Here is a 21,153-nt window from a genome sequence, read left to right as displayed (position 1 = left end):
TTGATCCATCTTACTTGTTACCTGCTCAAAGAATTCTAATAAATTTGTCAGGCATAATTAATGCTGACTGTGCGGGATCATATTATGTAATTCTAAATGCTCTGTGATTACATTTTTGGAACAGATGCCAACATTTCCCAATAACAGATGTTAAGCTAACCGGCCTAAAGATACCTGTTTATTTTTGTCTGCTTCCTTTCTACATAAAGGTGTTACTTTGGCAGTTTTCCATAATCTAAGGCTTCTTAAACTATGACCACCAGTATATCTACTATCTCTGTGGCAAGTCCATTTAATATCCTAGGACGTACCCCACGAGGCTCAATGTTTTGTTTGCTTGTTTGGGCTTGTTGCTGAGAAATCAGCAGACTGTATTCACTGGGTACCCATTCTTTTTGAGTACACGGTATGGGTGATTTTCCTTTGCTCTGCGTAGTTTCTCTGTGCTGCAGTGTGTGTTGGCTCATTGAAATAATGTTCTGATGCAGCCTTGTTTGTGGGTGTTGGGGATGATGGCATCTGTAGTTCAATATTTGGTCCGTATGTGTTGTTTTCCTGTAGACGCTGGTTTGAAGTTCCCCATTGACTGTTCGCTCTACTGTGACATCGAGGAATGGCAGTTTGTTGTTGTTTTCCTCCTCTTTCATGAATTTTATGCCAGAAAGGGTATTATTGATGATCTTGAAGGTTTCCTCTAATTTGTTTTGTTTAGTGATGACAAAGGTGTCATCCATTTGTCGGACCCAAATCAGTGTATCAAAAAAGAATACCCAAAGAAAACTAACAATGATATGAGGCAGCAGCTGACTCTGGTAAAGTGGGAAACTCACTTAACAGGATGACAGTGGATAAGCAATGGTAAATATTTAAAAAGCGCATGCAACAATTGTTCAATCCTGTCTTTTTGAAAATTTATTCATTTTGTGGAATGTGGGAGTCACTGCCTGGCCAGCATTTATTGCCCGTTCCTAGTTGCACTTACAAAGGTGGTGGTGAGTGGCCTTCTTGAACCGCGATGGTCCATTTGCTGTGTGTTGACCCACAATGTCATTAGAGAGGGAATTCCAGGATTTTGTCTCAGCAACAATGAAGGAAGGGTGATATATTTCCATGTCAGGATGGTGAGTAGCTTGGAAGAGAACTCGAAGCTGGTGGTGTTCCCATAAATCTGCTGCCCATAACTTTTCAGTTGGAGATGGTTGTGGGTTTGGAAGGTGCTTTCTAAGGATCTTTCTCGAATTTCTGCTGTGCATCTTGTAGATAGCACACACTTCTGTGACTGAGCGTCAATGGTGAAGGAGGTGGATGCTTATGGATGCAGGGCCAATCAAGCGGGCTGCTTTGTCTTGAATGGTGTCAAGCTTTGAGTGTTTTTGGGACTGCATGCATCCATGCAAGTGGGAAGTATTCCATCACACTCCTGACTTGTGCCTTATTGACGGTGGACAGGTTTTGGTGATACAGGTGGTGAGTTATTCACCACAGTATTCCGAGCCCCTGACCTGCTCTTATGGCCACTTCATTTATGTGGTGAGTCCAGTTGAGTATCTGATCAATAATACCTCCCAGGATGTTGATTGCGGGGGGTTCAGTGATGGTAACACATTGAACGTTAAAGGGCAGTGGTTTGATTGTCTCTTATTGGTGATGGTTATAGCCTGGCATTTGTGCTACTTGTCCACCCAAGCATAGATATTGTCCAAATCCTGTGCATTTGGACACAGACAGCTTCAGTGTCTGAGGAGTCGTGAATAGTGTTGAACATTGAGCAATCATCGACGAACATCCCCATCTCCTACCTTTTGATGGAGGGAAGGTCATTGATAAAGCAGCTGAAGATGGTTGGGCCTAGGACACTACCCTGAGGAACTCCTACAGAGATATCTTGGAGCTGAGATGACTGAGCTCCAACAACCACGACCATTCTTCCTATGTGTCAGGTATGACTCTAACCACTGGAGAGTTTCCCCTGATAGGGGTGGCACAGTGGTTAGCACTGCTGCCTCACAGCGCCAGGACCTGGGTTCAATTCCCGCCTCAGGCGACTGACTGTGTGGAGTTTGCACGTTCTCCCCGTGTCTGCGTGGGTTTCCTCCGGGTGCTCCGGTTTCCTCCCACAGTCCAAAGATGTGCAGGTCAGGTCAATTGGCCATGCTAAATTGCCCCTAGTGTTAGGTAAGGGGTATATGTAGGGGTATGGGTGGGTTGCGCTTCAGCGGGTCGGTGTGGACTTGTTGGGCCGAAGGGCCTGTTTCCACACTGTAAGTAATCTAATCTAAAACCCACTGATTCCAATTTTGCTAGGGCTCCATGATGCCACAGTTGGTCAAATGCAGCTTGATATCAAGAACTGTCACTCTCAACTTGCCTCAGGAATTCCACTTTTTTGTCCATGTTTGAACCAAGGCTGTAATGAGATCAGGAGCTGAGTGGCCCTGGTGGAATCCAAACTGGGCCTCACTGAGTAGATTATTGCTGAGCAGGTGCTGCTTGATAGCACTGTTGTTGACATCTTCCATCATCTCACTGATGATCAAGAGTAGACTGATGGGACGGTAATTGGCCGGGTTGGATTTGCCCTGCCTTTTATGTACAGGACAGATTTAGACAAATTTCCACATTGTCGGGTAATTGCCAGTGCTGTAACTGTACTGGAATAGCTTGGCTCGGGGAGCACCAAGTTCTGGAGCACAAGTCTTCAGTACTATTGCTGGAATGTTGTCAGGGTTTGTAGCCTTTGCAGTAAGCAGTGCCTCCAACTGTTTCTTGATATAATGTAGAGTGAATCGATTTGGCTGAAGACAGGCATCTCTAATGCTGGCCACCACTAGAGGAGGCTGAGATGGAGCATCTGCTCAGCATCTCTGGCTGAAGATTGGTGTAAAAAGCTTCAGCCTAATCTTTGTCGGGCACAAAAATAAAATGGAAAAGGTAGTCTGATCATGGCTAACAAGGGAAATTAGGGATAAGATTAGAACCAAGGAAAAGCATACAAATCAGCCAAAAATGTGCAGCAGACCTGAGGATTGGGAGCTGTTTAGATTTCAGCAAAGGAGGACAAAGCAATTGATTCAGGAGTGGGGGAAGTAAACCTGTGGGTAACATGCAAACAGATTATAAAGTTTCCACTGGTATGTGAAGAGAAAAAGTTAAATGAAGACAAACGTTGTTGCCTTATCGTCAGAAACAGTGGGTTATAATGGTAAACAAAGAAACTGCTGCATTTAGAAAGGAGGACCCAAATAACATCCCAAAAATGTTGAGAATGTAAGATCCAGTCAGCAGGAGGAAATGAAGGAAATCAATATTAGTAGGTTAATTGATGGGATTAGACATTGATAAATCCCCAGAGTCTGATAATCTACATCCCAGAGAATTTAAGGAACTAATACCATCAATGGTGAACACATTGGTGATCATGTTTCAAGATTCTACCTACCATGGAACAGTTCCTATGACTGGAGGGTAACTAATGTGGTCCCACTATTTCAAAAAGGAGGCATAAGAAAACAGGGAATTATAGACTGGTTATCCTGACATCTCCAATGGGGAAAATGCTACAGTCCTTCATAAAAGATTTAAAGCAGAACACTTTGAAAACAATGAAATGATTGGACAGCATGTTTTGAGGACATAACTGGTAGAAATGATAAGGGGGAGCCAGTGGATGTAATTTACTTAGGCTTTCAATATGGTCTCATATAAGAAACAATTAGTGTGTAAAATTAAAGAGTTTGGAATTGGTGTTTCTGTACTGACATGGATAGAGAACTGGTTGGCAGACAGAAAAACAAGGGTTAGAGATAAAAACATCTTTTGTCGAGTGGCATGCTGTGACTAGTGGGCTCAGCAACTTGGACCCCAATTATTCACAGTATACTTTACTGATTAGAACAGGGAACTAAACGTCATATCTCCAAGATGACACAAAGTTGAGTGGGAGGGTAAGCTGTGAGGAGGTTGCAGAGATGCTTCAGTGTGATTTGGCCATGTAAGTGGTTAAAGCATGGCAGAAGCAGTATGATGTGGATAAACATGCCAGCAAAACAGGAAATCAATTATAATCTGAATGGCAATAGATTGGGAAAGGGAGAAGTGCAACGAGATCTTGCACACCAATCAGTCAAAGTATGCTGGTGCAGCAGGCGATGAAGGAAGCAGGTGTTATGTTGGTCTTAAAAATGATAGGATTTTGATACAGGAGTGGGAATCTCTTATTGAAATTGTATAGGGCCTTGGTGAGGACATACATAGACTAACTTGATGTTATCCTTAACTTCCCTAGTTTACTATGGTTGGTTTATCCCCTTCCTCAAATCCTCCTTTCTCACTGGAACAAAGCTTTGCTGTAAGACATGGAATATTAAACATCTACCATGTTTTCTTAACCATCTTTGCTGCTGAACTCCGCTCTCAGACCATCCCAGCTTGCTCACCCCTCATTCTTTTGTATTTACTATTATTCAAGCATCGCATAGTTGTGTGAAACCCAGGTTCCTCCCTCTCAAGCTGAATGTTGAATTCTATCATGTTATGGTCATTATTTCCTTGAGGATATTTTACTGGAGATAGTTACTGAACTACCTCCTTACAAATCACCAGATCCAAAATTAGCTTGACCCTTGGTTTGATTTACAACACTCTGTTCTATGAAACTGTCCTGAATGTACTTTATGAATCCTTCCTTGTGGTTACCTTTGCCAATCTGACTATCCCAATCTACATGAGGATTAAAGTCAGCCATGATGATTACGTTACTGCTTTTTGCACATGCCCTCACTACCTTCTGTTTATTCTCTGTCCAGCTACAAGCTACTGTTAGGGGGCTTCAAATTACTCCTACTAGTGTCTTCATATTTTTATTTCTTATCTCTACCAATATGGGAATATAATAAAAGGCAGTAAAAGCTTCTGCAAATATATTAAAAAAAAGGTCTTGAAGCAGAAGGGTAGTGCTCCTACTTTTGGTCAGATGATCTGGGTTAAAGTTCCACCTGGCCCAGAACTGTGCCATAACATGTCTAAGCAGGTTGTTTAAAAATAAATAGTTATTAAAAAAAGACTGTGTAACTCAAGGAAATGATGACTTCTAAGAGGGTGAGACTGAGGAATCAATAATGGAAGACAAGAAAATGGTAGAGGCTTTGAACAAGTATTGAAGCAAATCAAGAGGTAAAAGGAGGGACGAATTAAATAATCAGATCACTAAAGAAAATATTATAGGCAAACTAAACCAAGGGATTAAAGAATACAAGATGATGAATAAAGAGGAACCAGCAAATATTGCACATTTGCATTTCAAAGAAGCATTTCATAAGGCGTAACATAAAACATACGGTAATAACTTATGGCTCTGGAATGAAAATTGATATGGATAGAGAATTGACTCACAGGGAACAGGGCCTGAATAGACAGATCATTTTCAGATTTGTAAACTGCAACAAGGGCCAAAGAGATCAGCTGGGGTCTTAACTATGATGACCTTTATGAATGACTTGGATGAAGGGATCAACAAGTATTGTCACCAAACTTGTCAAAAATATCAACTAAATTGGCAAGCAAGTCACGCAGATACAAAGATTCTGCAAAAGGCAGATGTAAGTTAAGTAAATTGTCCAAAAATTGGCAGATGAAACAAAATTTGGGAAAACGTGAGGCATAAAATCTAGAAAATCAAAACATAATTTAAATAGAGACAGACTTGCAGGACCAAATAAAAATGAAGACAGTATTCACGTCTCTGCCACTTAATATTGACTCAGGAACTCTCCTCATTGGAGTTTAGAAGAATGAAAGGTGATCTCGTTGGTACATGTAGGATTCTTAAGGGGCTTAACAGGATAAATATTGAGAGGATGTTTCCCCTCATTGGAGAATCTAGGAACACAGAGCGTATTGCAGAATAAAGGGGTACCAATGTACCATTGCAATGTGGAGGAATTTCTTATCTCAGAAGGTTGAGTGTCTTTGGCACTCTTTGCCACAGAGAGTTCCAGGTGCAAAGCCTTTGTGTATATTTAAGGCTGAGATAGATAGATTCTTGTGAGCGTCACAAAGCTGGTTCCTTTCTTTTGTAAAAGCTGTTCTTTGTTTTTTTTCCAGAGGGGTCGTAAACACTCCCAATGTCGATTAGACTGGTTTAGGACAGAGATTAAAGGGTATTGAGGGGCTTTTTTGTTTTTATGTAAACAGATGAGACTTCAGGCCAATGTGGTCATATTTTAGAAGTGACCTGTATAATGAAAGGGGAGTGGTCAGCTCTCTACCTGAGCAGTTCAGTCCAGAACTACTTAGGAGTTCAACAGTAAGCTCTGTGGAAACTCTCTCTCTCTTTCTGCTCTTCTAACTTCAACCTGTAAGCACCTGTTCCATTGTTTTACTCTGTTTTAAGTGGGGTTGCTTATTGGGACTGTTGTGTATATTCAGAATAGCATAATTACGTCTAGTTTGGATAGACTGAGCTCTGTAGTTCTTTGAGTTTCAAAGTGTAATTTTGTGAATAAATTACTGTCTTTTTTTAAAACCTACTAGTCAACCTAGCAAGCTTACTCTGGGTAATTCTCACTGTACACTTTCCAAAACAAATTGCAAAGTTACGGTCTAGGTTGCCTGCTCAAGGATCTTTTGAGTGGTCTGGCCTAGTGCATTACATGAGATATTCCAGATCAGCCATGTTCGTATTGAATGGTATTGAATGGTAGAGCTGTCTCAAGGAGATGAATAGCCGACTCCTTATGGTCTTAATGTTCTGTAGCTGTAAAGCTGAGAAATTAAATATTTTTCTTAAGACCCCCACTTCTCTACCGAGGAAGGTTGAAGCAAATTCATACTTAATAACATGCTCCTTCTACTCACATTTTGACACCTTTGACAAATTGCTGAATTGCCAGCTGATGAAACAATCAACAACAAACTAAATAAAACAACTGAAAAGGAATCTGTATTTTTGGGTTTGAGTTGATTATTTCCAAAATGAAGGCTGAGACCTTCAACACCTGCCATGCCAATAACTTTGTTGCAAGCATAGATGTCAACAAGGTGGTGGAAGTGCACAGGGTGCTCATGCTCAAAGATGACTTGAGGCATTACTTTCTGGAGATTTCAGGCAGAGAGCCTCACTTGTGTTGGATTTAGAGGATCTGAGCAGTGCATGCAAAGAATAACTGGGGTCTGGATTTTGGTTACAAAAAATTGATCCACAAGAACATGTCATCAGGAACAGAGGATAGCGGGTTCTGTATAGCTGAATTGACTTTATGAACTCTGTTCAGCTGGGAGAAGGTCCTGGAGCCAATTGTTGCTCAATGGAGTCGGGGAGCAGTGTTAGCACTGTGAAGCTGAACTGATGTTTGCTCAGTGCAGTGAAAGAATAGGAACTCAGCGAGTGAATAGATGCTGGATTTACAGCCTGATAAGCCCAATGATGGGGTCTCAGAAGAGCCTGAGCAATTGCCACGTGAGCAATAGTTGGGCAACAGTTGGAGTCCTGTGCCGTAAAAACTCATTGCAGATAGAAGAAAGGCCTCCTGGCTGAGTTGTGGATCCTATTGACGGGAAAACCAATACTAAATCTTGAAGATGAGGAGCTGAAATCTCTCAAAAGGAAGATCCAGTCGGAAGGGTTTGGCAACTCACAGAGCTCACTGGCATCTGGATGGAAGACTTCTCTTGATTTTCTGCCATTTGATGTGTGGTTTGTATTAGATCATGGTTTGCCTGTTATATTCTGTTTATCTCATATTAATGCTGGTTGTTAGAATATACGTAGATGGTATTAACTATCTTGGTATAGTCAAATTTATTTTCTTTATTTAATATAACGGAATCTTATGGCTTTATTCATTTAGTGAGTAACTGGAATTTCAAGCTTGTCTCCTTTATAAAGTTCCTGCTTCCTATCTGGATCATGACACACTCAAAATATTTTTAGGAAATAGATAGGTTTGAATACGCATAGAGTCATAGAATTATTTAGTGTGGATACAAAACCCTCAGCCAAACTCGACAATGGTGACCTAGTTTCCTAAACGGAACTAGTCCCGTTTGCCCACGTTTGGCACATTTTCCTCTAAATCGTTCCGATTGAAGTATCTGTGGAATGTCTTTTACAGATTGTTACTGTACCTGCATCTACCAATTCCTCTAACAGTTCATTCCACATACAAACCAAGCTCTGTGAGAAAAAGTTGCCCCTCAGGTGCCTTTTAAATCAGAAAAGATCTTTGCTATTCATCTTATCTATGTTTCTCATGATTTTCTAAATCTCTTTAAAGGTCATGCTCAACTTCTTGCGTCGAGTGAAAAAAGTCACAGTCTATCCAGCTTCTCCTCGTAACTCAAACCCTCCATTCCCGCCAACATCCTGGTACATCTTTTCTGAACCCTCTCCAATTTAATCACACCCAGGGCAACTAGACTGCACAGTATTTAACTAAAGTAATTCTTCGAATTTATGTTCACAGCAGTGCTGTGAAAAGCTAATACGTAATTTACAATAAAACAAAATACCTTTGTTTTGTGGAGCACTGCACTGCAAATCTTCCTGCAAAGCTTCCTGTTTTAGTTTTCCAGCCAGAAGTTTCTTTGCTTGGTTTCTCTGTTTCTCAGCTGCTCTCTTTGCTTCTAGTTTCTTTTGACGTGCTGATTTAACTGGTTCAGGCAGCATTCTGACTTCCCTGGGGAATGCTGTAAGCACTTGTATTGCTCCAGCTTTAATCTTCTCATTCTGATTCTCTTCACTACCATATTCATCAGTTGTTGACACCTTGTACAATGGAAGCACATGCAATTGTTCGTCATCTGGGGTCGTTCCTATCTTGCGATTGTCTTCTTTCGTTAATGTACAAACCTATGAATAATTATACCAAACAGGTAAGTACCTCACACATTGCTAAGTATACCTATGGAGATCAGAAACATTCTTTTGTTTGTTATCCAGCTTTTATAACTCAGATAAACTAGCACAAATGTGTAATTTGAAATATAAACTGCTGAATACCTGTAATCTGATAGAAATGGAACTTGGTTTTCAACAAATTCTATACAGGTGCAGTTGCAAAATTTTCTGAATCAAGAAGAGGCTCATTTTTAAAACAATGTTCCTGATTTTATTTCAACATTAAATCGATGTGCAAAGTTGAATGCAATGGTGCCCATCACCTTGGTTCTCGCACTAAATTATTTAAGCGTTGATTTTTACAGTGTTGTGTAGTAGAACATCTGAATTTAAAATACAATGTTTGGAAACACATCTTGAGAACAGTGAAACACCAGCAAGGATGGGTTAAAATACATAAAAAGCTGGAAAAACAAATAGCCTGCTTCCCATATGATCATTTCTATTTTTAATGGGAATGTGCGGAGTGAAAATGAACGTATATTCCAGAGGTAGCTTCCTAAATTTGATATTCGAATCTGACTATCTGATTTGCATAGAGTTTGAAAATTTGGAGGCTGAATGAAAGGAATAATGGTCAAGATCCAAAAGTGTCTTTCCAGCACTGCTTGTAGGCACAAGGAGGACCAGAGGTGCTTCGTATCAGACATGACCCTGGCCACATTGTTAATTGTGATTGACAAGTCATCAATCTAAAACTTTTAACCCTGTTTATCTTTCTAGAGATACCATCTAAACTAGTGAATGTTATCACATTTTCTGCCTTTAATATTTAAATAAATCCTGATATTCTCCCCTTCTCCCTTACGAAGTGTTAATCCCTTCAGGAGTGAAAGTCTATGCAGTACCAAGCATTAGCAGCATGTGGCAGTGTTGCATCGTGAAGGTGTACACTATACTGTACAATATCATTTTAACACATCCTGTGAGGAAAGTGCTAAATCTAAACATGGCTCAGCACTTATTTACATGCTTGCACTTTTATTTTCAAATATCACCTTTAGATCTGTTCTTCTGAAGGGAACTGTCACCTTTCTAAATATGACAGACAACAGTAACACGTTTAACAAACATACAGGCACCAAAAGAACAGTTTCTAATGTAATTTATTTTCATTCAGTTGTGTGTGAAATCTTCATTTTGTGATGCATGTCAAGCAGTGAAAATGGTCAATGCTTTTGAAGTTGAGCTTTCAGAACTGCCTTACAGTTCAGAGGAATGTCAGAACCGAAAACACGAACAAAGTCTTGCTTTCTGCTGAAGTAATAATTTGAGGTTTATTTAATTAATGTTAAGATTCTTGAGCAAAGAGTTGAGATGGTCTAAACTCATTTGACATTGCAACTCTTACAGCCAACAGATCGCTTGTTCCATAGTTCAATTTGGACTTGGATCCAAGAAATGAAAGGTCTGTATCTAAACCATTGCACTTTGAAGTTCTCCTGAAGGCAATTATTTGATCAAACAATAGTTTAAAAATAAAAAAAAAATTGAATGCAACATGATTTGAAAATATGGGATTCTTGGTTTTGTTTGAGGCACGAAACTGAACAAATATTGATTTCATCCAAAGTATTAGCTTACATACCACAGTACACCCATTGTACATATTATGCTGATCTTTGTGAGCATGGGCACAGAAGTCCATACATGCAGTTACACCAGAAAATGGCTTTCCTTCTTTTTTCCCCAGTCTGCAGTCGGGGGCTATTTGTTCATTTGTAACCTGTAGGAGGTAATGAATAGTGCACTTAATTAGTTTTGTTTTAATCACGTTTAGACTGCTGAATAAACTGCTGAATACCTGTTTTAGAGATCAGTGCTTTGCAGTTATCTTGTAATCATTAGATTTCACATTATTTATTAAAGATGAATGATCTCAAAGAACTGGAGATTTTTGCAATTCTACTAAGGAACTGCAAATTAACTATTATATTATAAGGAAACAGAGCCCCTGCATTTAAATCTGTGTTCGTGATCTGAATGCTCCAATGCAATTCAAAAACAATTATGAAGTGCTGTGATTAATATACCGGGATGACGAGTTTGTATGCAGCAAGGTATTGGTGGGGTACACTAAGCACTCAGGGAGCTGCAACCCAGTTCTCAGAAAAGTGATAATGGCTGCAACTGAGAAAACAGAAGGGTTTACTCAAAAAGATGGCACTTAAAACTTCTTTTGTATTAAAGTGATGTATCAGGTTGGAATACTGTGTGCGCTAAAATCTCCGTGTTGATCTTGACCTTGTACACTTCTTACTATTAAGGAGAAATGCTATGGCTCGGCCTGTTCTGAAAAGGCAAAAACCACCAATCTTGTGCAATATCATCAACAATCTCCTGAAGATTAGTTCCCCTGGAAGTCAATGCCATTTTCAAAATTAATGAATGCATCTCTGTGATATTTGCCTTTTTACCCCACTTAGCTTTCTGGCAGTTTTTTTACGTCATTCTTGTGCTGCAAAATATTCCTCTCAAGCAACTGTATTAAAGTATTATTCTTGGCAGTGTTAAATGAATGTCTCACATATTTTATTGTATTCATGGTTAAATCTGACCACGATTTTGCTTAGTTCACAAGCTAGTTGCTTTAGAAAGTTCAAATCTTTTTTCTCCCCCCAAGTGCTTTACCTCTGCAAAACATTCTTATACTTTGAGTAGCAATTTTTCTCAATTGATTTAATTTTTTTTTCAAATTTATAGTCCTAGAGTCATAGATTCAAATAATGAGAGTTTTTTTTCAACCTTAATTCATGTGAAGCAAGTATGGTCAATGAAGGTTGTTCATCCATAGTTGCCATTGAGAAGTTTGTGGTGAGCTGCCTTCTTGAACCAGTGCAATCGACAGAGTGTAGGTAGAGGTCTTGAGAAGATTTGTCGCTCGGGCTGCGGATGATGTCATTGATTTGCTTGATGATCCAGTGTGTTTTTCTGCAAACATTTCATCACCTCACTAGGTGACATCATCAGTGCATCTTTAATAAGGTGTTGGTGGTCTGTTCCACTTGGTATTTATATATCACTGTTTGTTGGTACCTGCGGTTCTGTATCTGACTGGTTTGTATATGGAATCCAGTTCAACGTGTCTATTGATTGAGTTCCGGTTGAAGTGACAGGCTTCAAAGAGTTCTCTGGTATGTTTCTGGTTTGCTTGTGCTTGGATGGTTACATCTTCTCAGGTCAATTTGTGTCCTTTGTTGTCTGTGTGGTTAGAAATGAGAGTGCTGGATGTGGCAAGCTGATGTTCATGCATTAAATGGTCAGTTTTCTTCCTGTTTGTCCTATGTAGTGTTTTTCAGTCTTTGCAGGGTATCTTGTAAATAACAGTCATCCTGTTGGATGTGGGAGACGTGTCTTCAACCTTTGTGAGGAACTAGTGGAAGGTGTTTATTGGTTTGTGGGTCACTAAGATGCCTAGGGGTCTGAGTTGTCCGTGAGTTATCTCTGATATGTCTTTGATATAGGTATCCCACAATGCCATTCGGGAGGGAATTACAGGACTTTGAACCAGCAACACTGAAGGAACAATGATATATTTCCAAGTCAGAATGGTGAGACCTGGTAGGTAGTGGTGTTCTTGTGTATTTGCTACCCTTGTTCTTCTAGATGGTCATGATCATGTGTTTGGAAGGCACTGTCTAAGGATCTTTGGTGAACTTTGCAGTATGTCTTGCAGAAAATACTCAGTGACAGTAGTGGAGGGAATAGATACTTATGGATGTGGTGCCAATCAAGCTGGCTGCTTTCTCTGGATGGTATTAAGCTTTTTGAGTGTTGTTAGAGCTCCACTCATCCAAGCAATAGGGAGTGTTCCATCAGACTCCTAACTTGTGCCTTGTGGATAGTGATCAGGCTTTGGGGCAGAAGGATGTGAATGACTCAATGAAGTCTTTGACATGCTCTTGTTGCCACAGTTCCTGTATAGCTCGTCCAGTTCAGTTTCTGGTCAATGGTAACCCTAGAATGATGATAACACATGCTCCCGTGACATTAATTCCATTAAATATGAAGGGATGATAGTTCATTCTCTCCTAGTAAATATAATCATTGTCTGAAATTTGTATGATCTGAATGTTACTTGGCACTTGTCAGCCCAAACATGGATATTGTCCAAATCCCACTGCATTTGGATATAGACTGCTTCAGTGTCTGAGGAATCATGAATAGTGCTGAACACTGAGCAATCATTTCCAAACATTCCCACATTTGATCTTTTGATGAATGCAAGTTCATTGGTAAAGCAGTCCAAGACAGTAGGGCCAAGGACAATATCCTGTGAAACTTGTGCATGAATGACCCATCTTCCAAAAACTACAACCATCTATCTTTCTTTGAGCCAAGTATGACTCCAACCAGTGAAGAGTTTTCCCTTTGATTCCCATTAATTCCAGTTTCGCTCAGGCTCTTTGATGCCACACGCACTCAGAAATTAATATCAAGGGCAGCCATTCTCGCCTCATCACTGGAATTTGGCTCTTTTGACCAAGGTTGAACCAAGGTTCAAATGATGTCAGGAGGTCGATGGTCTTGGCAGAACCCAAACTGAGTGTCAGTGAGCAGGTTATTGTGAAGCAGGTGCATTTGATAGCACTGATGACATCTTCTATTATATCACTCGTGATCTAGAGTAGATTAATGGGACAGTAATTAGCCATGTTTGATTTGTCCTGCATTTTGTGTTCAGAACAACATGGGCAATTTTCACACCATCAGGTAGATGCCAGTGTTGTAAGCTGCACTAGAAGAGCTTGGCTAAGGGTGCAGCAAGTTATGGAGCACACATTTTCATTATTATTGCATAAATGTTGTTCGGGCTCATAACCTTGGCAGTATCCACAGCTTCCAAACATTTCTTCATTTTGCATGGGTGAATTGAATTGACTGAACACTGACATTTGTGATGCTGGTGAATTATGGAAGAAGCCAATATGAATCATCTACTTCGTATTACCAACTGAAGACTATTGCAAATGATTTAGCTTTATGTTTTGCACTGATGTGCTGGGATCATCCATTATTGAGGATGTGGATATTTGTGGTTACCTCCTCCAATAAGTTGATTAATTGTCCGCCAACAGTCAAGACTGAATGTGGCAGGGCTGCAGAGTTTAAATCAAAGTTATTGGTACTGGAATCCCTTATATTGTTTATCACTTGCTCCCTATGCTTTTTGACATGCAAAGAGTCCGGTATTGTAGATTCACCAGGTTGACACCTCATTTTTAAGTATGCCTGCTGCTGTTCTTGGCTTGCCGCCCTGCGCTCTTCATTGAACCAGCCTGATACCTTGGCTTGATGGTAACCATAGAGTAGTGGCATGGAGAAGAGGTGAAATATGATGGATTATGAGATTGTGGGTTGTGTAGAAGTACAATGCTGATACTGCTGATGGCCAACACTGCCTCAGGAATACCCAGTCTTGATGTGCTAGATCTGTTCAAAGTGTTTCCATTTAGTATGGTGATACACAATGTACACAACAAGTATACTCAATGTGAACACAAAACATTATTAACTTCATCACAAAGACTGGACAGTGTTCACTTCTAGTGTTACTGCCATAGATCAAGCATCTGCAGCAGGCATATTAATGAGAAAAAGGTCAACTATGTTTTTTAACCTCTTGTTATTCTTTCACCACCTGCCACAGTCCCAGTCTGGTAGGTATCATTCAGGCTTGCACCAGCTTGACCAGTGATGCTGCTGATACATTCTTGCACGAGGACATTGAAGTCCTTCACTCAGAGTACATTTTGTGCCCATGCCATCCTCAATGTTTCTTCCAAGTGGTGTGCAACCTTGAGGAGTATTGAATCATCAGCTGAGGGTGAGGTGCTGTGAAATGTCATAATGAGTAGGTGGTTTCCCAGCACGTGCATGAGCTGATGTTACAAGACTTCATGGGGTGCCAAAACAATGTTTAGGATTCCCAAGGCAAATCCCTTGCAACTGTGTACTATTATGCCACCGACTTTGCTGGTCGGACAGGACATATCCAGGAATGAGGATGGCGTCATCTGACACATTGTCAATAAAGTACTATTCAGGTTGTTGCTCGACTCGTCTATGAGACAGCTCTTGTAGTTTTGGTTCTAGTCCCCAAATGTTGCGGAGGAAAACAGCACAGGATGAATTTTGCCATTGTCATTTTTGGAGGCTTCGTTGATGCTTAAGTGGTCCATCCAGTTTCATTCCATTTTTGTTTTGGCCCGTACACAACTTGGGTTGATGGTGTTACTAGACTAATATTCGAGAGACCCAGGAAATATTCTGGGGACCTACCTCAATTCATACCATTTTATGAAGTCTGGAATTAAAAGTCCAATTCCCATGAAAGCCATCTGATTCACTAATGTCCTTTAGAGAAAGAAATCTGCTCAATTTGATTCCAAACACACTCTTAACTGTCCTCTATTATGGCAAGTACGGTGTCCGTACCACCTGCATCAACTTAGGCACTGAAAATGATAACAGCAAACTCAGCCTTGTTAACCCTACGAAGTCCTCCTTCCTAACATCTGAGAATTTGTGCCAAAATTGGAAAACCCTGTTTCACAGATATGTGGAACTGTATGAAACAAACAGTTGCATGATGGGAAAACTGGCCAACTCCTGATTGTAACACAAGTTAAAACTATAACAAAGGTCAAAGTATTGCGAACTTCAGCAGGATTTGAAGTAGGCTAAGTCCACATAAATTTTTAACCTTGCTAAATCTCGGCAGAGCTTGATTTGGCTGGCTCCACATAAATTCTGGGATACTAACTAATGTTACAGCATGGAGTTAAACCCTTCTGCTAATTTAAACCCGACACACAGAAAAGATTTACTCTGTGTTATAATCTGTGAAAATTTGAGAGGCAAAGACCTGTCCCAAAAGTCACGATTTAAAGTAAAAATGAACAACTTTAATTTTTTAAAGTCTAACAGAATAATTGACAACTCATTGATCCAAATCTATCTTTTATCTTCCCCTCTACAATATTGGTTCGATAAACCCCCCCCCCCCCCCAATTAAGATATACCAAAAAATTCAAATTTCAAAACCAGCCAGCTGTCGAATCTTCTTTTTGTATCTTCCTCCGTCATCTTTTCTTCTTAGGGATTTCTGTTTCAGAGGTCATTGATAGATAAAGGTACTTTAAGAGAGTATTCTCTGGAAAGTGTGCGTATATTGGCGGCTTGGCTCCCCAACTGTTCAGTTTTTCCAGGTCTTATCCCCAAAGCATTGGATCATTTCATTGGTTTTAATATCGTCACAATACTAAATTCAAACTTGATTGGAGGTTGTCATCTTGGGGCTTACTTAAAACTGATTGGCCAAATTTGAATGTGTTTTTATTGTCTCACAGTAACCCAGGTATTGCTAGCTGCTAGATCAAATGTTACATTGTAAATTCTCCAGCACTCTGTGTGCTTACGAAGTCCTTCATAATACCCCTTACACCTTCATAATATTAAGCCCAAATCTGAGCCTCCAACAAGGACAAAACTATGAGACGCATGTGGTACGTTTTGGGAAGTCAATATGACAAACCTCAGAAGTAATATTGTAGATCATAATTCAATGTACCGGCCTAATGGATGACTAATCTGTAGTGATAGTTATTGATAGGTATTGATAATGTTGAAGTACGAGGATTTATGCTTTTCTCTCATGTAAGTGCAAACTTGTGAGAGAGACTCAGACCAATAATCAACTCACTCTTTCTTTTCCAAGTTCAGCCACTCTGCTTGCAATTTCCTTGTTAATAAAGACCGATTATTTTGCCAGACCACGTTTTGTTGAATTTTTGTTGAGTTTGTTTCGCTCTCAGTCCTGTAGCTCGTTTTAATCCATTTCTACATTTGGCACTGCGAGTAGGAAACCCCATTGAATTTGAAATCCATTTCTACAGATAGCCATGCAACAGTCGTACACAATCTGAAGTGAGTTGCCCAAGGAGTAACTATTGTTGACTCAAGACCTCATGATGTATCACGGCATCAGCGGAAACATGGCCAAGGAAACATCCAGCTGATTATCAGACTGAACCAACCCCCAAATCCCTGATGAGACAATACTCCCCCATATTAAACATCAAGAAAGCACTGAGGGTAGAAATGGTGCAGAAGGTACTCTGGCTGGGTGACATCTATCCAGGAGTGCAGCACAATAGTGAAAATAACTTTATCGAGGCTGGTGCCCCATCACCAAGTCACCCTTCATTTATACACAAACAGTGCTTGACTTCAATACTGCCTCTTCAGAATCCGCTCCCCGAATATCAGCATCTCTCACTCTTCTCTTTTTATCTATTAGCCAGGGCACCCTGATTGGACAATATTAACAGCCCTAATCAGGGAACTCATTCTATGAGATCCAGCTGGCTTTACCTTATTACAATCACTACACTATTTCCCCTCTGAGTCAGAGGACATAGGCCAATCTTCATTCTTGGAGAGCCTCAAGGGCGTTTTTGTACCAGGTTAGGTTCTTTCAACTTGGTGTCTGATACAGTCGGCATATAACACCTGGGAGCTTGCCTCTTGCACCAGAAGCACTTTGGTAGAACTTCACACTCCTTTGCTAACAGCAAAGGCATTGAAGCAGCTACATCTGTCATGTCCACCTCAGATTCTGAGGACTTGTCAATGTTTGACGGATACAGGGCTTTGGCAGCTTTTCCAAATAACCCAAGGGTCAGAGCATGTTTTGTTCCTTCACCATTTGTAAATCAGCACTTCCATATGGTCCACAAGCTTGTTCACGACTGTCGCACCTACCCAAACCTCACACATTACTGGTCCCGATCTAGCGTTGACCATACCTCCTTACCCATTTTCATGATTCCTACACCAAACTGTCTCAAACCGTCTGTCTCGCTTGGCAGAATTTTGTGTCCAGCAGTGGCATTTCTGATACCATTTCACCACCAACCCACCCACCCAAAACCTCCCTGCCATCAGACTTAATCTGGCATGGAGTCTTCTACACATTATTAACTCTGCTGATGCTATCCCTATAGTTGCATATAGGATAGTCCTGTAATGAATTAAGAACTGTGATTATAAACAGAAATTGCTGGAAAAGCTGAGCAGGTCTGGCAACATTTGTGGAGAAAAATCGGAATTAACATTTCGGGTTGAGTAACTCTTCCAAAGAACCTTCCTTCTGAGAAAGGGTGACTTGACAAAAATGTTAATTCTCATTTCTCTCCACAGATGCTGCTAGGCCCGCTGAGCTTTTCCAGCAATTTCCATTTTTGTTTCTGATTTCAATTTTTATTGAAGAACTGTAACATGTTGGTATCTAGCTTGTTTTTCCAAGCCAGCCTTAAAAGTTTGGACTGCTCTTTCTGACAGGCCATTGGTAATGGGTGTTTTTTTTTCTTTATTTATTTACAAGACGAGGTCATCATTGATCCATAATCGCCCAGAGGGCAGTTATGAGTCAATCACATTGCCGTGGATCAGGGCTCACATATAGGATATTAGTGAACCAGATGGGTTTTCCTGACAATGGATTCATGGTCATCATCAGACTCCTAATTCCAGATATTTTTATTGAATTTAAATTCCACCATCTGCCGTCTCGGGATTCGAACCTCGGTCCCCAAGCATTATCTGGCTCTCTGGGTTGACAGTCCAGCGATAAGACCACTAGGCCATCACCTCCCCATGGAGATATGTCCTTATACGTTGAATCTCATTCAACTTTAGGAAGTAACCAAATTTCATGGTGCTAAACAATAGCCCACTACCTGTGACCACCACTTGCAGGACTTTGTGCGTTGGAAAAGATGCGCACAGTTTTTCTATCATCGCACCCACATTTGACGGATGGACCTATGCATGTCCAACCACTTCAAATCTACAATGAAAATAAATCCATGGAAGGACCTGCACAGTTGATGTGCAACCAAATCCAAGGTTTACCCAAATTTCCCATGGATGTGTGTATGTGTGTGTAGGGCAGGGGGGAGGCGGGAAGAATGTGTGGAGGCTGTTGGCAATAATTTTTGTCCTTGTTGGCACTCTGGGCACTGCCCCAATGCAACGCTATCTGCTACCAGGCCAGGCAGCTAGACCCTAGTGGAATTCAGCCAATATTTTGATGATGTCCTTTGTTCGGGACAATCACTCTTGCTCCCCGTAACAATATGCTGCCCTCCACTGGGAGCTGGTATGGTTGTGATGGCCTTTTGGTTTCCTCCATCACCATCCACTGTTTCAATTTTGACAGGATGAGATCTTTCTGCGTTTGAGGTCCGATATTGTCACCTGTGACGTCACCAGTGGCCTATCTGCTAATGAGAAGCAGTTCAATGCATCTGTATTCGCAAGTCGACGTCCAGGATGGTGTTCTAACTTGTAATTATAAGCACTTAGTATGAAGGACCACTGCTAAAGGTCACCCAAATCTATGGGTAGCACTGCCTTGTTCTCTTTAAACAGATCAAGGTGGGGTTTGTGGTTTGTTATTATCACACATTTTCATCCAAAAAGGTATTGGTGGAACTTTTGACTCCATATATGACCACCAATCCTTCTTTCTCCATCTGAGCATAATTATACTCTGCATGAGCTGAAGTCCTGAATGCTATTGGGTGTTCCTCTCCATTCGGTCACCTATGAACTAATACCATCCTGATGCTGTACGGGGAGGAATCACATGTCACTACCAGATCTTTTGTGGAATTACAATGTGCGAACACCCAAGAAGATAATAACGGTTTCTTTACTTCAGCGAAAGCTAGGCCTCATCTATGCAACTATTTCCAGGGCTGATCCATTTTTCAGAGTTGCTGCAAAAGTACCAGGATGCAGGCCAAGTTACGTAGGAACATCCCATAATAATTTACCAGCCCAAGAAATGACAGGCATGCGAGCCGGGGCACCTTTCATCACCTTCACTTTATCATTCAACAGATGAGAATACGTTCTAAGTGAGGTTTTGCACTCAAGTGTTGTGCCCCAAGCTCGGTCGGACTGACAAGAGTGTCTCTTTCCAACGGGATATCCTGCATCTCATCTGCTTCATTGCTGCATTTTCCAATGATAAAGTCAGTTGTAGCACATGTTTGAAATCCAGTTGAGCTTCAAGTAGGAAGCATTTTTGCATAGTCACATTATTACTCCCACAGACCAAATGGTCTTGAAACATCTCATTTAGGGTTAAATCAAAATCTCCTGCTTCTGCCAGTCATCTTAACTTGGTCAAAAATCCTGGTACGGATCTCCCTGGTTCACGATTTGCTGAGTGAAAACGAAAGCATCTCAGCATTAGAAGCAGCTTGGGAGGTCATAGTGTTCTTTAACTATTTCCATTAATCCTTGAAAGGTTTGGTATCTGGTGCTTCAGGAAAACTTATGCTCCTAACATGCAGCTCTACATATTGTCAGGAGAATTACTTGTTGCTTTTCATCTGCCACAATGTCATTTGCCCGGAAACAATACAGCATTCTTTCCACATGTTGGGCCGAGTCCACAACAACAGGGTTAAACAAGTCAAACTTCCCAAATAAAGGCAGAATGTAAGAAATGCTTACCCCAAGTCAAAGATGACTGTCGTGAACGAGTTTCCTTAGGAACATGCTTTACTCTTGTCACCAATGAAATAACCCCACAGAGACTGGTATCCAGTCACCAAGTCACCCTTTGTTTACACATGAACAGTCTTTGACTCTAATGCTGCTTCTTCAGCTCCCAGAATGTCAGCATTTCTGACACTATTCAAACAAGGCTGACCTTGTCACAGTCAAAAGAGCAGTGTCACTATGAACTATGCTGGGGAAGTCCGAAAAGGTGGAGCTAATAGATTCTATCTGTAGCAAGTGACGAGGGAACCAAAGGAGGGAAGAATATAATTGACCTTATCCTCACCAATCTGTCAGCAGCTGATGTGTTTGTCCAGGACAGTGTCAGGAGGAGTGACTGCTGCACAGTCCTTACAGAAACAAAGGCCTCTCTTAACATTAAGGAAAACCTCCATCGTCTTGAATGGCACCATACTAAGGGTACTTTTGAACAGATTTAGAAACTCAAAATTCAGCATCCATGAGGCAGGGTTAGCCATTATCAACAGCAAAATTGTACTTAAACACAAACTTCAACTTCACAGGTGAGTACATTCCCCATTCTACCATTGCTTTTAAGCCAGGAAATCAACTCTGGTTCAATCAGAAGTGCAGAAGGGCATACCAAGAGCAGCACGAGGCATGTCTAAAAATGAGGTGTCAACCTGGTCAAGCTACAACACAGGATTCCTTGTGTT

General features: G+C 40.8%; 1 protein-coding gene across 4 annotated transcripts in view; it reads right to left on the bottom strand.

The window, feature by feature from the left end:
• Positions 1–21,153, bottom strand: part of tet3 (tet methylcytosine dioxygenase 3) — a 344,617-nt gene that overhangs the window by 11,494 nt on the left and 311,970 nt on the right. For all 4 annotated transcript variants that reach the window (XM_060856636.1, XM_060856639.1, XM_060856638.1 and 1 more), the window contains 2 exons: positions 10,485–10,622; positions 8,509–8,848 (listed from right to left, as the gene is read on the bottom strand). In XM_060856636.1, the coding sequence (XP_060712619.1) occupies positions 8,509–8,848; positions 10,485–10,622 (478 nt within the window). The remainder of the gene's footprint in view (positions 1–8,508; positions 8,849–10,484; positions 10,623–21,153) is intronic.

Source organism: Hemiscyllium ocellatum, chromosome 48 (genome assembly GCF_020745735.1).
Source record: "Hemiscyllium ocellatum isolate sHemOce1 chromosome 48, sHemOce1.pat.X.cur, whole genome shotgun sequence".
NCBI lineage: Eukaryota > Metazoa > Chordata > Chondrichthyes > Orectolobiformes > Hemiscylliidae > Hemiscyllium > Hemiscyllium ocellatum.
This window is presented reverse-complemented; position numbering and strand designations above follow the sequence as displayed.